This window comes from Alternaria conjuncta (genome assembly GCF_024043145.1).
Source record: "Alternaria conjuncta strain BMP 0040 chromosome Unknown scaffold_10, whole genome shotgun sequence".
Taxonomy (NCBI): Eukaryota; Fungi; Ascomycota; class Dothideomycetes; order Pleosporales; family Pleosporaceae; genus Alternaria; species Alternaria conjuncta.
Genome location: NW_026250099.1, coordinates 712,905 through 732,352, shown reverse-complemented (window position 1 = coordinate 732,352; position 19,448 = coordinate 712,905). Strand labels below are relative to the sequence as shown.

At 53.8% G+C, this 19,448-nt stretch overlaps 5 protein-coding genes across 5 annotated transcripts; 3 read left to right on the top strand and 2 right to left on the bottom strand.

Annotated features, from left to right (window-relative positions):
* Window positions 1-1,687: 1,687 nt before the first annotated feature.
* J4E85_007312 (uncharacterized protein) lies at window positions 1,688-6,273 on the bottom strand (the record flags this gene model as incomplete). The annotated part of the gene is made up of 2 exons (XM_051471544.1): window positions 1,688-2,212; window positions 2,263-6,273. The coding sequence occupies 2 exons, from the start codon at window positions 6,271-6,273 to the stop codon at window positions 1,688-1,690; spliced, it is 4,536 nt and encodes a 1,511-aa protein (XP_051324618.1).
* A 1,415-nt stretch (window positions 6,274-7,688) lies between these two features.
* Window positions 7,689-9,434, top strand: J4E85_007311 (uncharacterized protein; the record flags this gene model as incomplete). Its single annotated transcript, XM_051471543.1, has 1 exon — window positions 7,689-9,434. One exon carries the CDS (start codon window positions 7,689-7,691, stop codon window positions 9,432-9,434), a length of 1,746 nt encoding a protein of 581 aa, XP_051324617.1.
* A 592-nt stretch (window positions 9,435-10,026) lies between these two features.
* J4E85_007310 (uncharacterized protein) lies at window positions 10,027-10,815 on the top strand (the record flags this gene model as incomplete). The annotated part of the gene is made up of 3 exons (XM_051471542.1): window positions 10,027-10,145; window positions 10,282-10,408; window positions 10,657-10,815. The coding sequence occupies 3 exons, from the start codon at window positions 10,027-10,029 to the stop codon at window positions 10,813-10,815; spliced, it is 405 nt and encodes a 134-aa protein (XP_051324616.1).
* Window positions 10,816-11,383: 568 nt separating this feature from the next.
* Window positions 11,384-13,617, bottom strand: J4E85_007309 (uncharacterized protein; the record flags this gene model as incomplete). Its single annotated transcript, XM_051471541.1, has 2 exons — window positions 11,384-13,276; window positions 13,330-13,617. The coding sequence occupies 2 exons, from the start codon at window positions 13,615-13,617 to the stop codon at window positions 11,384-11,386; spliced, it is 2,181 nt and encodes a 726-aa protein (XP_051324615.1).
* A 542-nt stretch (window positions 13,618-14,159) lies between these two features.
* On the top strand, window positions 14,160-19,233 carry J4E85_007308 (uncharacterized protein; the record flags this gene model as incomplete). The annotated part of the gene is made up of 3 exons (XM_051471540.1): window positions 14,160-14,201; window positions 14,249-14,495; window positions 14,543-19,233. 3 exons carry the CDS (start codon window positions 14,160-14,162, stop codon window positions 19,231-19,233), a joined length of 4,980 nt encoding a protein of 1,659 aa, XP_051324614.1.
* Window positions 19,234-19,448: the final 215 nt, after the last annotated feature.

Sequence of the window (19,448 nt, the reverse complement as noted above, 5' to 3'; positions counted from 1 at the left end):
TTTGCGCTCATTCCTTTCGCAAACTGTGCTCGTGCACTTCTCCTGTATTCTTGTTGAAAACAGCCATATTAACGATAACTACCTCTGTGTGCTCTTTTTCGCTGTCATCCTCTTTTTCGCTGTCATCCTCTTTTTCGTAAATCGTAGTATTGTCTTCTTCGTCTTCTTCTTCTTCTGCTCCTCTAAATGCGAGTTCCACGAGATCTTCATGTCTCTGTTTAGATCACTCGTCAAGCTTCACGCGTAAACTCGTTAGTCTAGGAAGCGAGACATCGTCTACGATTTGCGTTGCCCCTTTCACGTGCAAAGTAGTGTAGGTACACTCAGCGGCGAGCCTCAAAGGCCTGCATCACTTCAGATATCTTTCGTAGTACGACGAGAAACATATGTTTCCCACCGAAGTCGCATGATGAACAACTCAAGTCGCTGAACCAATTAGTCGTGCAATGGATAATACAAGTGTATATCTATATCTCCATCATATCAAGCCTAGCTGCGCTCACGCAACCATCTGCATCGCCGTAATCACTTCACGTTTCTGCATTCTCAAAGCTTTCAATAGAATCTCGAGAACGAAGTAGGTGTGCAGCTGGAAGAAAGATAGTTGTTAGCTAAGGTTCTAACGACGGTGTTTCTGCTGCGGAACCATCGAAAGAAGACGAGTAATAGGAGTGAAGGAATATTTTCGGTAGAATAACAAGCGACAAGAGACGTGGTACATAAAAGTGAGATGCGTGATTCAATTAAAACATGGATATCATATGCAAAACTGGAATCTAAGGGGGAATTCTACATTTGGTAGGTTCGATACCGAGAACTCGTGATCGAAGTTCGCCGCAATTACAGTCGTCTCTGGTGCTGATCTGAATTCTAGAAATAACACGAACATGTATTCTAACAAATATTATGGGAACGAAACATTATCTCATCTCATACACAGAATGACATGATGAGCTGCAAAATTTCAAAGCGCAAAACCTGTGTTTTATGCCGCAACATCTAATATCGCTCTGCTCTTCTTCGCAATGCGCACAGATCTCATGGACGTAGGGTTAACAATTGTACGAAAGGGGGTTGACAGTCGCGCAGTTCCCACACCGCATCACAAGCACCAAAACACACACATACAGACACAGCAACATCTCATGTTTTTGTGTCCTTCAATTGAACTTCGCACCTATCCTACTCTAGCCCCTTCCAACCCTTCTTTTCCCCGTTCCCCGTTCCCGGACACGACAAAATCCCGTATCATTCCAGCTGTCGTACAACAGCAGCAAAAAAACAACAACTCCTCTTCTCATCATCATACGCGCGTGACATCCAAGAAACTCGACGCAGACTTTCTAACGTCTAATGTTGGACCGACGACCTGGGATAAAAACAAAAACCCAAAAACCCCTTTCCGATGCTTGCAAGGGCCCTGTTGCCAACCAACTATGCCGCCTGAATCGAGTGGTGAAACTTGAAGAAAAATTTATATGTATACGGTGAAAGGATATGCGCTGACCGGTGAACCAGGGTTGAGGTCGTGAGGCGCTGAAAGAAAGTAAGGCTGTGGTGGTGTTCGGCGTGGGCGTGGACAGCTGATCAGCCGCGACAGGCGGCATCTATCAGCAGTACCGCGGGCAAGGTGAGTCGACTAGGGTAATGGCAGACCACATGATCAATAACACACATCTCGATTGCTTCATGCTGGATCTTTGGAGGCGTCATCCGGTGGTGGCTCCGTCTTTCCCTCCTCCTGATTTTGCAAGAGCCGTGCTTGTTCGTCGGGAATATCGCCCTGTTCGTTCTCCTCTCCAGCCATCGGTTCTTCTGATCGCATGACTGCTTCGTCGACCTCTTCCGAAGGGTTGGGCATTGGCGCTTCGCCTGATGGCTTGGTGTTGGCCTCGTCGGCACTGTGCTTGCCCCCGTGGAACCAGCCACCCTTCTCCCATTCTCCGGGTTGGTAGAGGCAGTCATGGCGAATGTCCGTGTCGACGATAGCAGCCATGAGTCTGTTGAGCCGATCGAAAGAGATGGGCTTCAGGATCCATGCATCAAATCCAGCGTCGATGTAGCTTTGGCGGTCGCGCTCGATCAGAGAGGCTGAGACGGCAATGATGGGGACGCGGCCGCAGAGGGCGGCTCGGGTTGAGTAGATATCGGTGTGTAGTTTCTCGAACGATCTTATCATCTTGGTTGAGGTAAGTCCGTCGACGATTGGCATCTTCAATAATGTCAGTGAACAGAGCAGGTCTTCAAAAACACTCTACTAACCTGCATATCCATCAAGACAACATCGATGTCTCGTGAATTGTCGCAGTATGCCGACGAACATTCCTCGCCATTGACGGTGAGATGGACCTCATGTCCAAGCTTTTCTAATCGTTTCTTGACAATCCTACTATTCACCGGGTCGTCTTCCGCAACGAGTACGCGCATGTGGTCCGAAGTCAATTTCTCCGGTTCCGCAGACGGTTGTATTGGTGTGTCGCCCTGTACCTCTCCGAGGACACTCCCAGGCTTGGGCCGAGGATCTACCGGACTATCGCCGCCTTCATCAGGCATCTTCAGGGCCGTGATTGGGGCACCGGAGCCAGGTACGGTAACTTCCCCTGCGTGATCGGACTGCATGCTTCTCTGGTGTGGAGGTACAATAGGCTGGCTGCTGATGTATTCAAGGCTCCTAGACCTCATGCGCGCGGCGCCGGGATCAAGACTATTGCGTTTCGTTAAGGTCGGTCTCAGAGAGTGTGCGCTTGGGCTTGCATCGCCTCTGCCGATCATGTGCGGCTCTTGTATCGCGTCGATAAGTCTGTCCACATCACTCCTCTGACTCGACCCGCTCTTGAAGCTGCGTAGACTAGTCTTGCTCGTCAGACTCTCCGCACTAGATCTTCGAATGACCACACCACTCGTCCCACCACTCGAGCTACTCTTCCTCTCGCTATCGGAGGTGTGGCGCGATAGACTTGGGGCAATGAGAGTCCGTTCGCCTTCATCAGGGCCAGGCAGGATGCTCGATAAGGTACTGTCCGGTTGGGGTGTGATGCTACCAGCTGGCGAAGCCTCTGCCGTTGTCACGGCTTCTACCTCGGCGTCTGGAAGGTCGAACGGAAATTGTACGACGAACCTCGTGCCTTTGCCCTCTTCGGATCGAAGCCTCAATTGTCCGTTCATATTCCTGATGATGCGGCCAACGACGGCCAGACCGAGACCCAACGTTGACTTCTTACCTTGCTCGGCAATTTGATTTTTGTCAGGTACCAGCGCATCCTCCAGCATAGATGCAGGCTCAGACTGAACTTGCTCCAAGTCATAGAAGAGCTGATCGAGCTTCTTCTGGCTCATACCAACACCCGTGTCGGCCACTGCCACTTCAACCTCGACATGATCTCTGCTGGGCCTTGCTGCGACATAAACCTCCACAGTGACGCTACCTTGGGTAGTGTTCTGTATGGCGTTCGCAGTGATATTGGAGATGGCCTGACGGACTCGGCGTTGATCTCCGATACACAAAGTAGGCAAACCCGGGTGTTCGATAACTTCATAAGATATGTTCTTCCGTTTGGCGTCGTTCTTGAACATGTCGGTGGCATCCTTGATTGTTTCCCGGAAGTCGAACGACTCGCCCTTAATGAGTGGTCCGCCTTCCTCCGTCTTGGTCAGGTCAAGTAGGTCGTTGATTACGTAGATGAGTGACTTCGACGCCGAATGCGATCTCGAAAGGTTTTCCCGTGTTTCCGTGTCTAGGGCTCCTTCCAGTGCTATCTCGAGGTAGTTGATAATTGCATTCAGTGGGGTGCGAACTTCGTGCGCCGAGTTTGCCAGCAATAATCGGGTCAGCTGACTACTCTGCAGCGCAGCTTCTTTTTGCCTCCAGACTTCGATGAACTTTCCATATACCAAACATAGCACTGAGGCGGTCTCAATCTCTTCTTCCGTCCATTCGCGGCACTTTCCAACGACGGTCTCGGACCACGTTTTGAAACTCTTTCTTGGCTCCAGGTAACCCTCGGTGCCCTCTTTGATGAACTTTTCGTATGGGTTACCGGCCCATTTCACCTCCTTCAGTTGTCCTTTCCTGAAGAAAACGATAAAGTCCTCGCCATCTACCGACAAGGGGACGATTAGCATGCCTGATATGACATGGAAACCGGGCGGGTATCGCAGATCGGGGAAGTCCGAGATGATATCTATGGAAGTCATGACCGATTGTATTTTCCTCATCCTGAGATACTCTAACATGGCCAGTGCTTCTTGCGAGTTCTCTAGAATACCAAGGATCTTTGTCTCGTCACGGATCGAGAGTAAACCAAAGTCGGCATCGAAGAGTTTCAAGAGATCATCAGAGGAGGCGATGATGTACCCGGAGGGGTTATGTTGTGTTGGTACAGTATTGATGAGTTTCCTGGCCTGTAGTCTTGACGCATACGATAATCTTTCGATGTTTCTCGATGCTGCATCGCCAACCATGCGACACATCTTTCGAATAGGAAAAGATACGCGCATACCGCGAGGCCCGTACGAATGGCAGGCAATAAGACCCCACAGCTCGTTGAACGCGTTGATGGAGATGGACATTGACGACCTTACGGCCATGTTCGCGAGATATTTGAGATGAATTGGGGACATGGCGCGAAGATACGAGTGCGTGAGATCGAGAGGGCTTTCCAAATCCTCAGCGGTACGGCAAACGAGCCTTGCGGTTGTTAGGTCCCGGTCGTAGAGCATGCGAACCTTGTTTAGCTTGTATAGTTCTCGAGCTTGCTTTGGAATATCGGAAGCAGGGAAATTCAGCCCCTTGTATAGATCCTTTGTCGCTCGCGGGTCAACAAGTTCTGTAACGACACGGCCGTTGAAAGTTTGGTCGAATTGATATATCATGACGCGATGGAAACCAGTTAGTTCCTTGACAACGCCCACAAGAACTTTGAGAAACTTTTCCAATGATGGTGCCGCAGCCAGCTGTTCTTGCACCTGGGACATGATGTTGAAGACCTCCATCGCAGCAGCTTCACCCTTCCTTTTCCGCGCGCTACGCAGGACTCGCAAGGGCTTGCTCTTGATTTCTGTACTTTCGAGTAGTTCCTGCGCCGTGGGCTGACTGGACAAAGTATCTTCCGGCAGCTCTGGAGTAAGGTCGTTGGGGGGCACCAGCGGGTATAGAGGGTCTTCTTCAAGCTCGAACTCGCAAATAACAAGTCCAGGATTTGAATCGTTGATGTGGATGGCGCACCACAGCTTGCGCGTTCGATTGTAGCCTGCCACTTTGATGGACATGGTGAAGACTTCGGGCCCATTGGACGTGACGTCGGAGTCCTCGTCTTTGATGAAGTCGATGTGGTCCAAGAGGTTATCGGCTTGCTCTTCAGATAGAATGTCCGTAAAGCTCTCTAGTGCGAATAGCTCCTTCGGGGTGCGTCCTAATATGCGTTTAGAGTTTTCACTTACGACACGCACCAGCAGACTTCCTTCCGGGTCGTCTTGCAGTGCCAGTAGCAGACCGAAGCCTTGCACGGCGCCCGGCAGATGAATGGGCTCATCCTCGCAGCGCTGTAGGGTATCGCCCTCACGGCCTGTTATGACCATGTGTCCTCCCTCAGTCGTGACGTGCTTGAACCGATGTGTCACCAGTCCGCCCATATCCAAGCTGCTGATACCACTTTTAGCGGAAGCACCTCCAATTGACGGCGCCCGTTCGGCTCTTGACCCCGGTGACCGACTGCCTTCCTGTGCGCTTCCACCTGACCTTGTTGACGACAGATCATTGAACAGCTGTTGGGGTATTTGAGGGGCGGCCCTTCTCGAGCCGTCGGCTCTTTGAGTGGATTGGAAGGACGAGCGCTGTGTATCAGAGCCTGTGTCTGCCTTGGTACTCCCAGGACGCAACCCCCAAGCGCGCTGCGAGCCATGTGAAGCCTGTGACGTAGTCGATCCCTGCGAAGCTCGGCGGGAGTCGCTTGTGAAGCGCGAGTCGTTTGTTCGCGAATATGGGTGGAAGTAATCGCCTTGGGAGTAACCGCCCTTTGGTGTGGGAGTAGGGTCGACGCTGATGGCGCTCCGTATGGGAAAGACACGGTCGGTAGCGGAGGGGCTCATGGCGCCTTCGTTACTAGGGCCCCCAGACGCAGCGCTGTTCGGTGGCAGAGCGAAGTCGGCGGCCTTTGGTGCAGCGTCGGGCGTAGCTGGCTCTTCGGGCACGGGCGACACGGTGGAGAAGTTGAAGCGGCCATCGCTTGGTGTATTAGGACCAAGGTTGGGGGTTTGCTGGGGTGATTGAGACATGGAGCTGTGTCTCGTCGATCAGGCGAGCACGCCGGCGGCAGGGTTAAGAGTGCGCCGACGGCCTGGCTGTTGGTAGGAATAGAGGCACCCGCACACGGTGGGATTGTGCCTTCAGGCGTCCATGGGCGTCTGGTGGTCGCTAACGTGTGGTGTGGATAGTTGCGAGGATGCTCTCAACCGCAGGCAAGGTCACTTGGCGTTATGCAGGGACCGCGTGAGGGTGGCGAAAGACGGACAATCCCTAATAGGAGTCTCGTTTCTTTTGCCAGAGGGGGATGGTGGGCGGGCCTAGCAGCCTCATGAAGTTGGCAGAGTTGCTGCTGCTGGGAGATGTGGCGGCGTGCGGAGGGGCGAACGAAATCTGGACCGTCCAGGGCAGTCAAGTGCGAGGCATGCAACCGTTGGAGTGGATGGAAAGCGACAGAAGGATGGACACAGGCAGAGATGCGCAACGACCAGGCTGGCTCCTAGCTGCACTTGTGCAGACACAACGACGGGCAGCGCGTCACCGTCTAGTTGATGAGATAGATGACTGCCATGCGTCGTCTTGAATGGCTTGATGCGCCTCCAGATGTCGATCGCGAACGTCTTGGGTTAAGTCGCTCTATCTCTGCGATCGACGATCTAAGCTCAGAGCAGGTAGGTTAGGGGCAAGATGCAGGTTAGGCCATGAAAGTTCTTAGCGACCGGAGCATGGATATTCGACAGTTTTCCATCATCAGCGGCCTCGGACCCACTCGCGCGCGGGAATTAGGGCAGACAAGCGCTACGTCATCGGTGAGATGCACCACGGCTGGCTCGACGCCGAACGTGGAGTGTGTTTGGTGAGACGCGGCGGCATCATTGCGACAGTCACCTGCTTGTTTATTGCCCTCAACACCATAAGAGGCGTCGGCTAATGACACCCGGGTCTCACAAACATATCCATGACAGCTGTCAGCGGGCTCCGAGGGCTCCAGACACTCTCGTAGTAAGAGTGGTACGCTGCCTCCCGCGGAACTATCTTGTCCCCAGAATTTTGCAGATTGCCCACGGCAGACGGCCCCGGGGGCAGGATGCGCCGATCTCACGTGATCCCGGCCCGTGGCGTGTAAAAGTGTTTCGACGATCAACGCGCCAAGCTCTGACGAATTCGTGGACCAACGATGCACCATGGAATCACTTCATGTTTGACGCGTACATGTAACGAGGTCGGGCCTTTGAATACGGCCGTCACCACCGTTCGCGACAGTATGGCATCAATGGCTTATGTCCCCCAAACGTCCATGCACCCTTCGTGCCTGACACTGCCTGGGCTTGGCGGCAGCTACTGACAGCAACGTGGGGCAGCGGCCAATCGCGGTCTAACGTAACGGTGAATCGATGTCTGTGTAGGCACTCACCGCAACCTACAGACTCCCACACGCCACCCCTCAATGTCCTCGCAAACACCCGCGCGAACGCTAAACGTCCTCGTCGCCCTCACTGACCCCTCGGCCTTCCGCTTTGGCTGCTCCATCGTTGCGCGCCTGCATCGCCTCCAGCATGTTTCTCTGAAGATCATCGCGTGCAAGGACTTCCCGACCACGACGCACACGACTGTCCCGCCCCAGCTCGAGCCCGTCTGGTACACGTATGACCCCGAGAGCGACACGACGCCCGAGTGGCAACATGTCGATTATCAGGAGACCAACGTGGCAGAGTACTGCTCATGGGCCGACTTGCTCGTCCTCGCACCGCTTGACGCCGAGAATCTCGCCCGTATGCTCCATGGATTCACAACAAACCTGCATCTGAAGATCTTGCGCAGCTGGAATGTGTCAAAGAAGATAATGCTCATACCGGGCATGTCCACGCTCATGTGGGAGAACCCCATGTCGAGGAAGCAGATCAGCAAGATACGGCGGAAGTGGAACTGGATCCGCGTACTCCCTCCGTTCCTGTGGTCTTTCGACCATTCCGGGCGCAAGTACCACCCATGGGTAGAAGGGCACAAGGCTTTCAATGAATCTATACAAACCCAGATCGATTTGATGGCAGTTGGTGATCGCACTATCGCACTACCTATTGCCCATCTCCCAACACTGACACCCACGCGAAGCAAGGGGTCCCGGCTGCCGCCAGAGCTCTGGTCCATCATCCTGGAATTCACCAAGGACTGGGAGCTAGCGACTACGTTGAATGTCCACACGAACCTACCCGTGCCGAAGGAGTGGCGACAATCGGCTAGCGACGAAGGGCCCAAGACACAGATGCAGAAGATAGAATGGGCGCTTCTTACCTATCCTTATTCAGAGATCAAGGCCGTGTTTGACGCTGAGAACCCCACACGCATCTCTCGGGTATGCATCGAACTCATCATGCGCTTTGCCATGGTACCCGTTCTTGCGCATCTGGAAAAGTTCCACAAGGAGCTATTCTGGGGCACATTCGGGCACACCTTCCTACCCCACAAAGCTTCTGTGTTTGGCAAAACGGAGATCCTCGAGTACTGGCGGACGTCGCCCACCTTTCTTACCAAGGAGTACTCTGCGGAAGCCATTGACAATGCGAGCCGCACCAACTCGGTCCAGGCCCTTGACTGGTGGTATAACTCTGGCCTCTCACTGAAGTACACAGAAGCTGCGCTCGAGCAAGCTAGCTCGCAGGGCCACATTCACGTACTCAAGTGGTGGAAGGAGCACAGCCGTTACAGGACGGCCCCCTCGGTACCTTCATCACCAATAGATGAGCAAGCTCCTAGCAGACCCCGCCAAGACGACTTACCTCTCAAAGTGGGCAAGTCCATCACCTACGCAACACAGTCAGGCTGCCTACCCGCGATTCACTTTTGGGTTGAATCCGGCATTCCCTTTTCGCATGAAGATACAATAGCCAAAATCGCCTCGACCCATGGCCACACACATATTCTAGACTACTGGCGTACCCTTCGCGGCGAGAAAATTCTCTTTGACAACCAGGTTCTTGTAGGACCGACCAAAATGGGCCATGCCGGCGTGCTAGAATGGTGGAAGCGCAGCGGCCTGAAGGTGGAGTACAAGACGTGTGATATCGAAGAAGCATTAGAGGATGGTGTTGAGGGAGCGCGGGGAGATGCCGTGCGAAGATGGTGGGCGTTGAACGGATTAAACCTTGGGATAGGAACGAGCGAGTGGATGAAGATCAAGGTCTTGGGGTCGTGATGGTGAATCAGGGAGGCGGAGCAGGTATAGACAGTATCATAGCATTATAGCATAGCGAGCGACTTTTCTGACAACCATCCTGACTATCACCTTATGCAGGGGAAAAAAGTGAATACCTACCTCCTAGAAGTATACATTGCCTTGGGGAATATGTACGTTCGAAGTTTTACACTAATGTAGGCGGCAGAGCACTTGTCAAGTTCTTTCTTGGTATAAGGTGCTATTCCCATTGACAGCGGAATGGACTACTTAAAAAGACTGCAAGCCCCGCCGACAGGGTCTTCTTACCCGTTGTGGCCGGAGCTCGGAAGCCTTGGGTCGGTGAGCGCCTAAGCCAATGGACGAACAGCAATTTGACTTTGAGCGCGAGCGCCTCTGCAACGCCTAAACCGACCTCGGGAGAAGCTAGCTAATCAACCCGCTACAACTGTGCACAACTTCTTATCCGCCGTGTTCATTCCCATCTAACCACCTCCACGTCAACGCAACCGTCTCCCGTCCAATTCTCTCTTCGCTTCGACGCACGCAAGCACACGACCTCGGTTTTCCGCCTTAAGACCACGTACCCCGAATTTCCTCTTCCACCACCACAATGTCTGCCGACAAGGAATTCACCTACTCCGACGTCTCGGAGCACAACACCAAGAAGGACCTATACATCGTCGTCCACGACAAGGTCTACAACGCATCGAGCTTCGTAGACGAGCACCCGTACGTTCGCTGCCCTGCCCACCGCGCAATGCACCGCACCTCGGCACTCGCATACTCATACTTGTTATGGCCAAAAGCCCCGCCTTCACATGTGTCGGGTCAATGGTCACAGCAACGGTTGCTAACACATGTACAGAGGTGGTGAGGAAGTTCTTCTCGATGTCGGAGGCCAGGACTCAACAGAAGCCTTTGAGGACGTCGGTCACTCGGATGAAGCCCGTGAGATTCTCGATGGGCTGCTTGTTGGAAACTTGAAGCGTCAGGTACGACACCCTCCACTCCTCAATCACGCACATATAATCCGACTTCCCCTTCCTCCCTTCACGTACACAAAACAACATCCCCCGGCACACCAGACATCTGCATCCCACGCCCCCAGATGCCGCGCCCAGATGCCGGTCCGCGGGTCAAGGAACTTCTTCGGAACGATTCCGCCCACCATGCACGGAAACGAAACAACCCGTTCTCCGTATCCACACAACAGAATAGCTATACTAACTACTGAAAACAGGAGGGCGACCCAAAGCCCAAGAGCTACGCGCAACCCGGCACAACCGCTACCACCACCGACGGCGCATCCACCGGTGTCGGTCTCTACGCCATCATCCTGCTCGGTGGTGCGCTCGCATTTGCTGCCTACACCATGATGAACAAGCAGTCTTCTGAGTAAGACTGTTCGTTAGCAAGGAAGAAAACACATATCTGCATCGAACATACGATCGGTCCAAGCACGCGGATTCTGAGTGGATGGGCTGAAGGAAAGAGTCCCGCTTGGACAAGACACTGGGACTGGGGTATATTTATACAGAGGCGGTGCCGTGTGGTATTGATCGCATGGAGGCGTATATTTTATATATGGCGTAGGCTGCGTTTCGAGCTTTCATCATGCTGCGGACGAGCTATTGGAATAGATCGATTTAACTTTCTTCAATCGAAACTTCGTACGTGTCCTGACAGATGTGCAAAAGAAGACATTTAGCATTATTTCTTTGCTCTGGGCTCCTCGTTTCCCGCTCCGCGTAACTTATGAGCTTGAAATGGAAATTATCAGATGATAGAGTTACTTCTTGCGTGTTCTTGTTAATGAAGAGAGCACATGAACATTTTTACCGTTCTTATCACGTCTCCAACACATGTGTTACACTTTGATAAGGGTATCATTCAACTCCCAAGTATGCATCTCCATCTCCATCTCCATCTTCCATGCCTCCCACCCAATCCATTCACTTTTCCAAACCCTACATATTCCTAAAAACATTGTTACTAGCATTCCTCCTCCCCCCCTCCTTCCTCCGATCATGCCTCTGCCCCTCCTGCTCGGGCCTCTTCCTCTGCTTCTTCTCCGGCGCAAACGTAATCTCCCGCTCACCCACCACCGTCGTGTTACTCGCCGACTTGGCCGGTTTCCTGTCTTTAAGCTTACTAACACGCGAACCAAACGTCTTATCTTTCGCCATCGCAGACGACCCCGATTTACGCTGATTGGATGACGAAACAACCATCTCGGGACCACTGCGTTGAGAGCGGTGCCCTGCTTTGCGGTAGGCACTGGATGAAATACGCGAGTTGTCTTGTTTTTCCTTCTGCTGTTGTGGTTTCTTCGCAGGACGTACGGCGTCCTTTTCAGAGTCTGAAGAGTCGGAGTCGGAGGAGCCTTTTCTTGATTCGAGGTCTTCTTGCTCGGCGGCGGTAAGGCCCTTGGGAATTTTGGTGCTGGGGTTGAGCTGTTGGAACTCGCGGGTTTGCTCGTCGATTTCGAATTCGGGGTCTTCGAACATTTTGGCAAAACGAGGGTCGTTGAGGACGCCGTCGGCGGGTTTGGTGGGTTCGGAGACGGCGGGCGCGGTGGTGCTGGTGTCGAGCATGTCGTCGTCGCCGCCTTGCTTGAGGACGCGCTTGGCTTGTCGGCGCGCTTGCTCTTCTTGCTTTTCCAGCATCTTTTCTGCGAGCTTTCGGTTGACTTTGACGGCCACTTTTTTGTTGCCGCGGATTCGGGACTCGCGCTCTTTGCTGATCTTCTCGGCGATGCTCTTGGCACGTTGTTCTTGCCAGAGGTCTGGGTTCGAGATGAGGCGCGCTTCTTCGTACAGCTTCTGGGCGACGAAGAAACCGTGCATGTAGGGTCGCAGTAGACTTGTGGTTCCGACAAGGTGGTCCAATGATAGCTGCTTCAGCTGCTCGTGTGTCAGGAACTTGAAGTTGTCGTATACATCTCCAGATGCGCCCTTGCCGAAAGCGTTGGGGTCGTTGGGGTCTTCGGCCATTTCTTCGACAATGTTGTCGAGGAAGGAGCACCATCTTGGCGCTGGACCGAGCTGTGGAATGAAGAAGGAATGTTGTTGCCTGCCCTCATTTGCCGTCAGGAGCATACCAGTCTTTGGCACCCATTCGACGTGGTTGAGGTCTACTGATGGTTCCACTGAGATCCATGGTGTACCGTCCTTGGGATCCCAGATCTTGATGACCCTCTTGTCTGCGGTCAAAATCTTGGGCTCGGCGGTTTGCGCGCCGTCGAGGTAGATGATGTTCTTTATCGGGTAGCCGTATCCTTGGTCTTTTCGTAGAAGTGGCTTTGGTGATCGGAGATCATAGAGTTGTACAATGCCGTTAGAGTCTCCCACGGCAACTTCCAGACCCGACGACGGGAAGGTCACCGCTGTGATTTCCGACTTTCCCTCAAACGCATCTGGAGGCGCCGAAAGAATGCCCACTCTGTTTCTTGATCGCGAGTCCCAGTACTCAACTGTGCCGATAGAGGTTCCGAAGGCGAGGAGACCATGCGAATGTTCGGCGATAGCACCGGTGTTCACTGCGCCCGCACCAATGCCACCCTGGAGAGCGCCGCCGCCTACTGTCGTCACATCGTCACCACCCACGTCAATCTCGTAACTCCGCATGAAGCGCCCGACTTCCAGGTTCAATCTGAAGGCCTCGCCCATGCCGTCAGCATTGACACCGACCGCGGGTACCAGGCACTCTGCTGATCTCCGGTCGTAGATAAGATCGCGACCGTAACGTGGTATGCGACTCGCATAGTGGAGGCCTCCACCGGTGTGGAATTCTATGCATCGATCTTGCTGGAGATGTACGCTCTTTTTGGCGTCGGAGGAGAGGAGGTGGAAAGTTTGGTTCTGCGAAAGTTAGCATATCTTGCGGGTGGATAGTAAGAACGGAAAGAGCGTACAAGAGTGTTGGTGTGTCTTGCGAATGACAGCGACAAATGGGGCAGGTAGTGAACGTGAATTTGAGGCTTGTATGTGCCCGTGCTCATGACCCAGTCGCCATCTTCGCTCACACGAACACACTGGCTGGCTTCCTCAAACTCGAAATCTTGCAGCAGGTCGACGCGGTTGGCGAATTCGGGGTCATTCTTGAGGCTGCGCTTTCTTTTCCGGATAAGCCACTCGGGCAGCGGGCGCGCCTCGCTGCCACTGATGGTGTATACCGGAACGGCGCCTGAGGAAATCTTCATGGTGGCGTGGTGAGGGAATGCGACAGAGCGGCGGCAGAGAACGTTTGGAAGTTCGCGATGAAAAAAGAGTGGAGCCGTTAGTCCTAAGCGCAACTCCGGGCGTGCACCCGGGCGACATGGATGTGGGCTAGCGACCGCGAGCCAGCCGCCGTCGACTGGGCTGCCTCTTCCGCGTAGCTGACATCGCATGCACATGCTTTTTCGCTGCCGGGTCCAGTCGCTCTGTCCCTCAAGTGCTTGTACTGCCCGCCCTGTACCACGTCGTTGCAATCGGGAGGCGCCGAACGCTGCATCCGGCTCTCTCCCCGTGTTCGGAGCCATGATCACTTCTCCTACGCGTCTAGATCATGCCGATACACTGACCCTCGACCCTCGACGCCCCGCCCACACCACTCCTCCATCGCTTTGATAGACACTGTCGCGCGTGACGCGCTGGGCGGACCGCAGCGGAGTTGATGGAAAAAGTGTACAGCGCAGTCTTGGGAGTGAAAATACGCCGCGCATACCACCTGAATGTCCCTTAACAAGGAGCCATCTCTCTAATGGAATTTCTCAAAACCTGTACTACGAATGCGCAAGCTATAGTACGTCGGAATATACTCGTACGCGATGGCACGCTGACAATATACAGGGAGACTTTGAGGCTGTCGCATACCACGCCTTCTCAATCACCCGCACCACCACCCCCACCTCCTCGAGAACGCGAGACTGGAATGCCTCCGACGACATACGCGCAGTCGAAGCCGAGCTGCGACAGGACCTGCACCTTGTTGCGCAGGATGCATCGCGACCCTGGCTATGGCTGTTCAAGCCCACGACCGTCGATAAGATAGAGCCGGCCGTCGACCTCCCAGAGCTCGACGGCTATCGCCTGCACAGTATGTCGCTCTCGCACCTTCCCAAAATTACGACTGACACGTGCTAGGCGAGCAGACAGGATGCACCAAGGCCATCGATCTAGCGCGGCCTCCCATGCGCCCGGGCAACCCCAACACCACCGCGGCCTCGAACAATTCCCCATCGGCCACAGCACCACAAAGGGGCCTGCCTGCTGGCAGTGCGAGATCCTCACAGGGCAACAGCCAGGCCTCGGCATCTGATAGCCCTGCGCCGCCCGATTGCTTCACAGTCTATGAGCTCTTCACATCATCCGTCATCGCTCTCATCTCGTTCAACATCGTCAAAGATTGCAATGTGACTGCCTTGAACTTCCGCACGTTTGTTTCCAAGGCTTACAAGCAGATAGACGATGATGAAGATGAGATTGAACCACCAGACTGCGTGCATCGCATTACAAGCATCAATGTACATTGGGCCAGCTCGGGCACGCTCCTCGTATCGACTTTCACTGACCAAAAGACTGATATTCGTTGCGTCGGCGACGTGTCCACGCAAGCTGGAGAGCAGTCTCTTGTTGGTAGATGTATCCGGGTGGCTCCGAATGGCCTGCTTGCAACAATAACGAGCCTTGAAGATCCACTTGACTCCCTCGTAGAGGAAATAGGCCTCCGTCATAGGAAACGCACTAGACTCACCACCTTAGAGCAGAGCATTGAGAACTGGAAGTCGAGTGTCAAGCGTTGGCTGGGCTGGAAGGGTTTCACTTTGCCTGACCTTGAGAAGAAAAGCTTATGGGTTAGAATACGCATGACCTCACTCAATAACCCTCTAGTTTCGAGCCCGGCTTTAGCAGGTCAGGATCGAGACGTCCTCTGGCCCAGAGCACTGTGCTTCTTTCACGGATCAGAAGAACACGAGATCAAGTCTGCGGAGCTGGCTAATGTGGAGGCAGCTGGAGGCCACAGTATGCTGAGATGGTACGACACGCCAGAATCAGTGGGCTTCAAGGATCCACTTGATGCCGCACAGGAGTGGTTCCTAGGAAAGCCGGATCGTGACAAGATTCTTGAAGCGAGACGAAAAGCGAAGAAGGCTGAAGAGGACGCTGCCCGTCTCAAGGACGAACAACAAAACATGATCGCGTCATCACCTGTAAATGCTCGTGGTGCCTATGGGGACCTGCATCCTGCAGGTGGTGTCTACCCCACACCTCCAGATGGGGTTGTTCCCGGAACTGCGGTCTCCCATAGCGACACACCGAGCGTGTCCGGCACGGTCTCCAACGTCATCCTAGCACCCGGAGGCAACAACCCTGCTATCAATCTCTCCGCTCCACAAGACGACACCAAGATGGAAGATCAACAAATGCCTTTGACGTCACCCGTCGCACCTGCGCCAGACAACTTCAATACCTCCGGTGGAAACGATGATCTTTTCGGCGACGATATGGACGAAGATGGATACGGAGGGGATCGCATCAACGATACGGATTTCGATTTCTTTGACGGACCGGACGATAACGATATTGACATGATGGACGCACCTCAGCTGCCAGATACGAGCGTAACACCTGCCAGCACATCACGAAAGCCTGAGGCTCAAGTCGCTGTCGAACCCAAGACCGAAGAAGACACATCTGACCCTTTCGCTGCACTCGAAAGTGCGTTGGATACGGCTTCTGAGCCTCCCGTGGATGTGAAGAAAGAAGACAAAGGCAAACAGCCCATGACCGTGGAAGGACCGCCGAACGAAAGCGTCGACCTGTTTGAGGAGAAAACTACCGTCCCAACACCAAGAGCAAAAGTGTCATTCTCCAAGGAGCCAACTCCACCACTAAGCCCGAGCGCTGTTTCCAAGGCACTACAGCCATCTCCGCCGAACAAGAAGACATCGCGTGCTCGATCGACTCAACCCACAGATACCCCACACGATACACACTTCAGCCCGGTGGCTTTCAGTCGCAAAATGAGCATGTCTGACGCCAAGTATCAGGATGGACGATTCAGCACACATCACTCTGTGGAACATGGCCGTAACAGTATCTCCAGCCCTAGTCCGGGTGCTGGGGCCACCGTCACCCAGACGAAAAGTCTGAGAGACATACCTCTACTTTCGAAGCTTCGTATCACTGTAGGGGCCGCGTCTACGCATCAGATACCAGAAATAGCATCTCTAGCTCGAGCAGCTAGCGAAGACTCAGACTCTAGTGAGACATCAGACGAATCCGATGAAGACTCTGGAGAAGAGGAGGAAGTGGAAGCGACGCCCACAGCTACCATAGGCGGACTAGTCATGCCTGCGAAGAGGAAATTACAGAGCGAGGGCAACGCCACGCCGCTCTCGGTGACGTCGTTCGCGGACTCGATGGGAGGCGATTGGCAAGATTTACACGGTCTTCAACTTGACGAGTCAAACCTGAACAATTTCGAGCCAAGCTTGTGGGATTGGTCTTTGGTTCATTTCCCGTCTCCAGTGGAACGACACTTAGCTGGCGCGCGCTACAGTCTACCTACCCTACAGACAAACCCAGCGCAAATGCCCGACACTCCCACCTCTCAGCCTGAGATGAGTTACGAAGTATCAGAAGAAAAGCCCTTGAGTGCCAAAGACAGCATCTCAATTACACAGATTGTCACAGACCAGATTGTGTCTGCAACTCTGGATCTGTTGGGAGAGGATGTACCTTTCGAAAAAGAATCCGGAAGTGATGAGATGGCAGAGACGCGCTGGCAGGCTGTCATCAAAGAGCTCTTCCCAGCGGCCGAGGAGTGTGACCTACCTGAACTTGCAGGCGTGCACGAGGTCTTCCAGGACTATGCTGCCCTGGCAAAAGCGCAGCAGAGGCCACCTGCACGGAAAAGTGATGGCCCGGCAGTTACCGGGAGCCACATGTACCAGATCAACGCACCCTTCTTGAGGGTACGCCGTGCGGAGACGCATTGGGATTTGCTTCCACCAGCAGTAGCGTTCTGGGAGCCCTTGGGATTATCACCCATCAGTCCTCCCAAGAATGTCGTTACATTCTGCGTATACCCCCATAGCGATGCTCTACGACCATGCCTTGAGAACTTCCTGCTCAACCTTCAGCTTGCTTACGACAGCTGCAAGCTCGGTTCACACTCTCGCGTCGAGACGGTTGTCGAATTTGATGGGGGTCTTGTGCCTGTGAGGGCCAGCTCGTCCATCACACCGTCGGAGACATTCAAGCTCCTCAGAGAAACCTGCGTCCAGCTCGGAAAGCTCCTTGCCATACAACATGCGAAGATACGGGAGCAACAGGATTCAAAGATCGATGCATTCGTCATTTACATGATCGATCCTTTCGGTGGTCCGTCTGCGCTTTGGGAGTTGTGCTCGGCTTTCTGGGCACTCTTCCAAGCTTACGGTCAAGGAACACCAGGACGTCCAGATCAGCCCCAGAAGCCAGATCTGGTGCTTCAGGTTATACCGATCAAGTACATCGCTTCGTTCGATGCCCCTGTCATCCTGGATCCGGCTACTTACTTCAGTCTTGCACGAGAGGTTTACGATCGATGCCCGCCGAGTGCACCTAATAGCGACAAGACATCTCTTAGCATATACGCGGCACCTGCTTTCCATCTCGAGGAGACGCTTCCACGAAACATACCCTTCAAGCTGATACCCGAGCCAGCGCAGGACCTGCTTCGAGAGAATACCTATATGCATCTTGCTTACGCGATCAGTCTCGATGGCACTTGGGTGACAGCAGCCTGGACCGACAGCTGTGGCAAGTCGCAAGCTGTCGTCTCGTACCATCTAGGTACGCGTGTGTTCAGAGAGGTCGCAAAAGAGATTTGGCAGACGACTATCGAGATCTTACAATCACGACGAGTCAACTGGCGTGTTTGCATTGCCAAAGCCGGAGTCCTGGAAAGGGAGGAACTGGAGACATGGGTCTACTTGATCTCTTGTCCGACACAGATCAATGTGTTCGTCACATTACTCACAGCAGTAGATGCAGATCCACCCTATAAGTTCATACCCACCATGGCTGCTCCAAGCACAACCACAGGCGGCGGCGCAAGCCCTCCAGACTCCACCTCCCAAGCCGGCGTCTCCCCCTCCGATCAAGGACCAGGTCTAACACCCGCTGCAACACCCTCGGCCGACCCCTCTGCCACAGACCCAACAGCAGACCCAGAGGCCCGCTTAGTTGACGTGACAGACGAAACCTGGGGCGTAATCCTCGCCCACCGCCTCCACAACACCCACTCAACAACGCAATTCAGCCCCGCCCTCATCTCGGGCCTCCTCGTCAAACGCGGCGAAACCCACCAAACAACCAACAGCATCTCGCACCCCATCCCCGACCCCGAACCCGGTCCCATCGTCATAGCCGTAAACTTCCTTTGGATCGGCGCCGTAGGCTCTACCCGCGCTGCCTCCTCCCCCTTCCCACCCTCTTCCAGCACCAGCACCAGCAGTGGTAGTAGTTCTGCCTCTTCTGACCTCCCCAGTCCAGGCGATACTAAACTACCTAATCCTTACGCTAGTAATCCGGGTACGCCGCAGAGTCCGGGGCCTGGTCAGGATCCTGCGCAGCGAAGTACGACGAGTCTTATGTGGACGCCTACGCCGCAGACGAGGACGACTGCTGAGGGGCTTTTGAAGGAAGTGTTGGGGCAGTTTAGGGCGTTGGGCGTTTTGGCGAAGTTGAGGGGGATGAGGGGGACAAGGAATGGGACGGTGCCTTGGCATGTTGTTGCTGCTAAGAGGGGGGTTGAGGGGTTGAGTCGGATTGGTGGGGCGGTTTAGTAGGCCGTTGGGTAATCTGTTTTGATTTTTTGGAAGGTGTTTAGGATGAGTTTTGGGATGTTAGGTTGATATATGGCGTTTCTTGGTTTCTGGGATCTGTATTGTTTATGAAGGGATGATGTTATCATCACGTATTTACTTCCGCCATGTTGTCACGTCTAGCATCACCCCAATTTGGTTGATTTAATGTAGTCATAATCATGCCGTTTCAACTA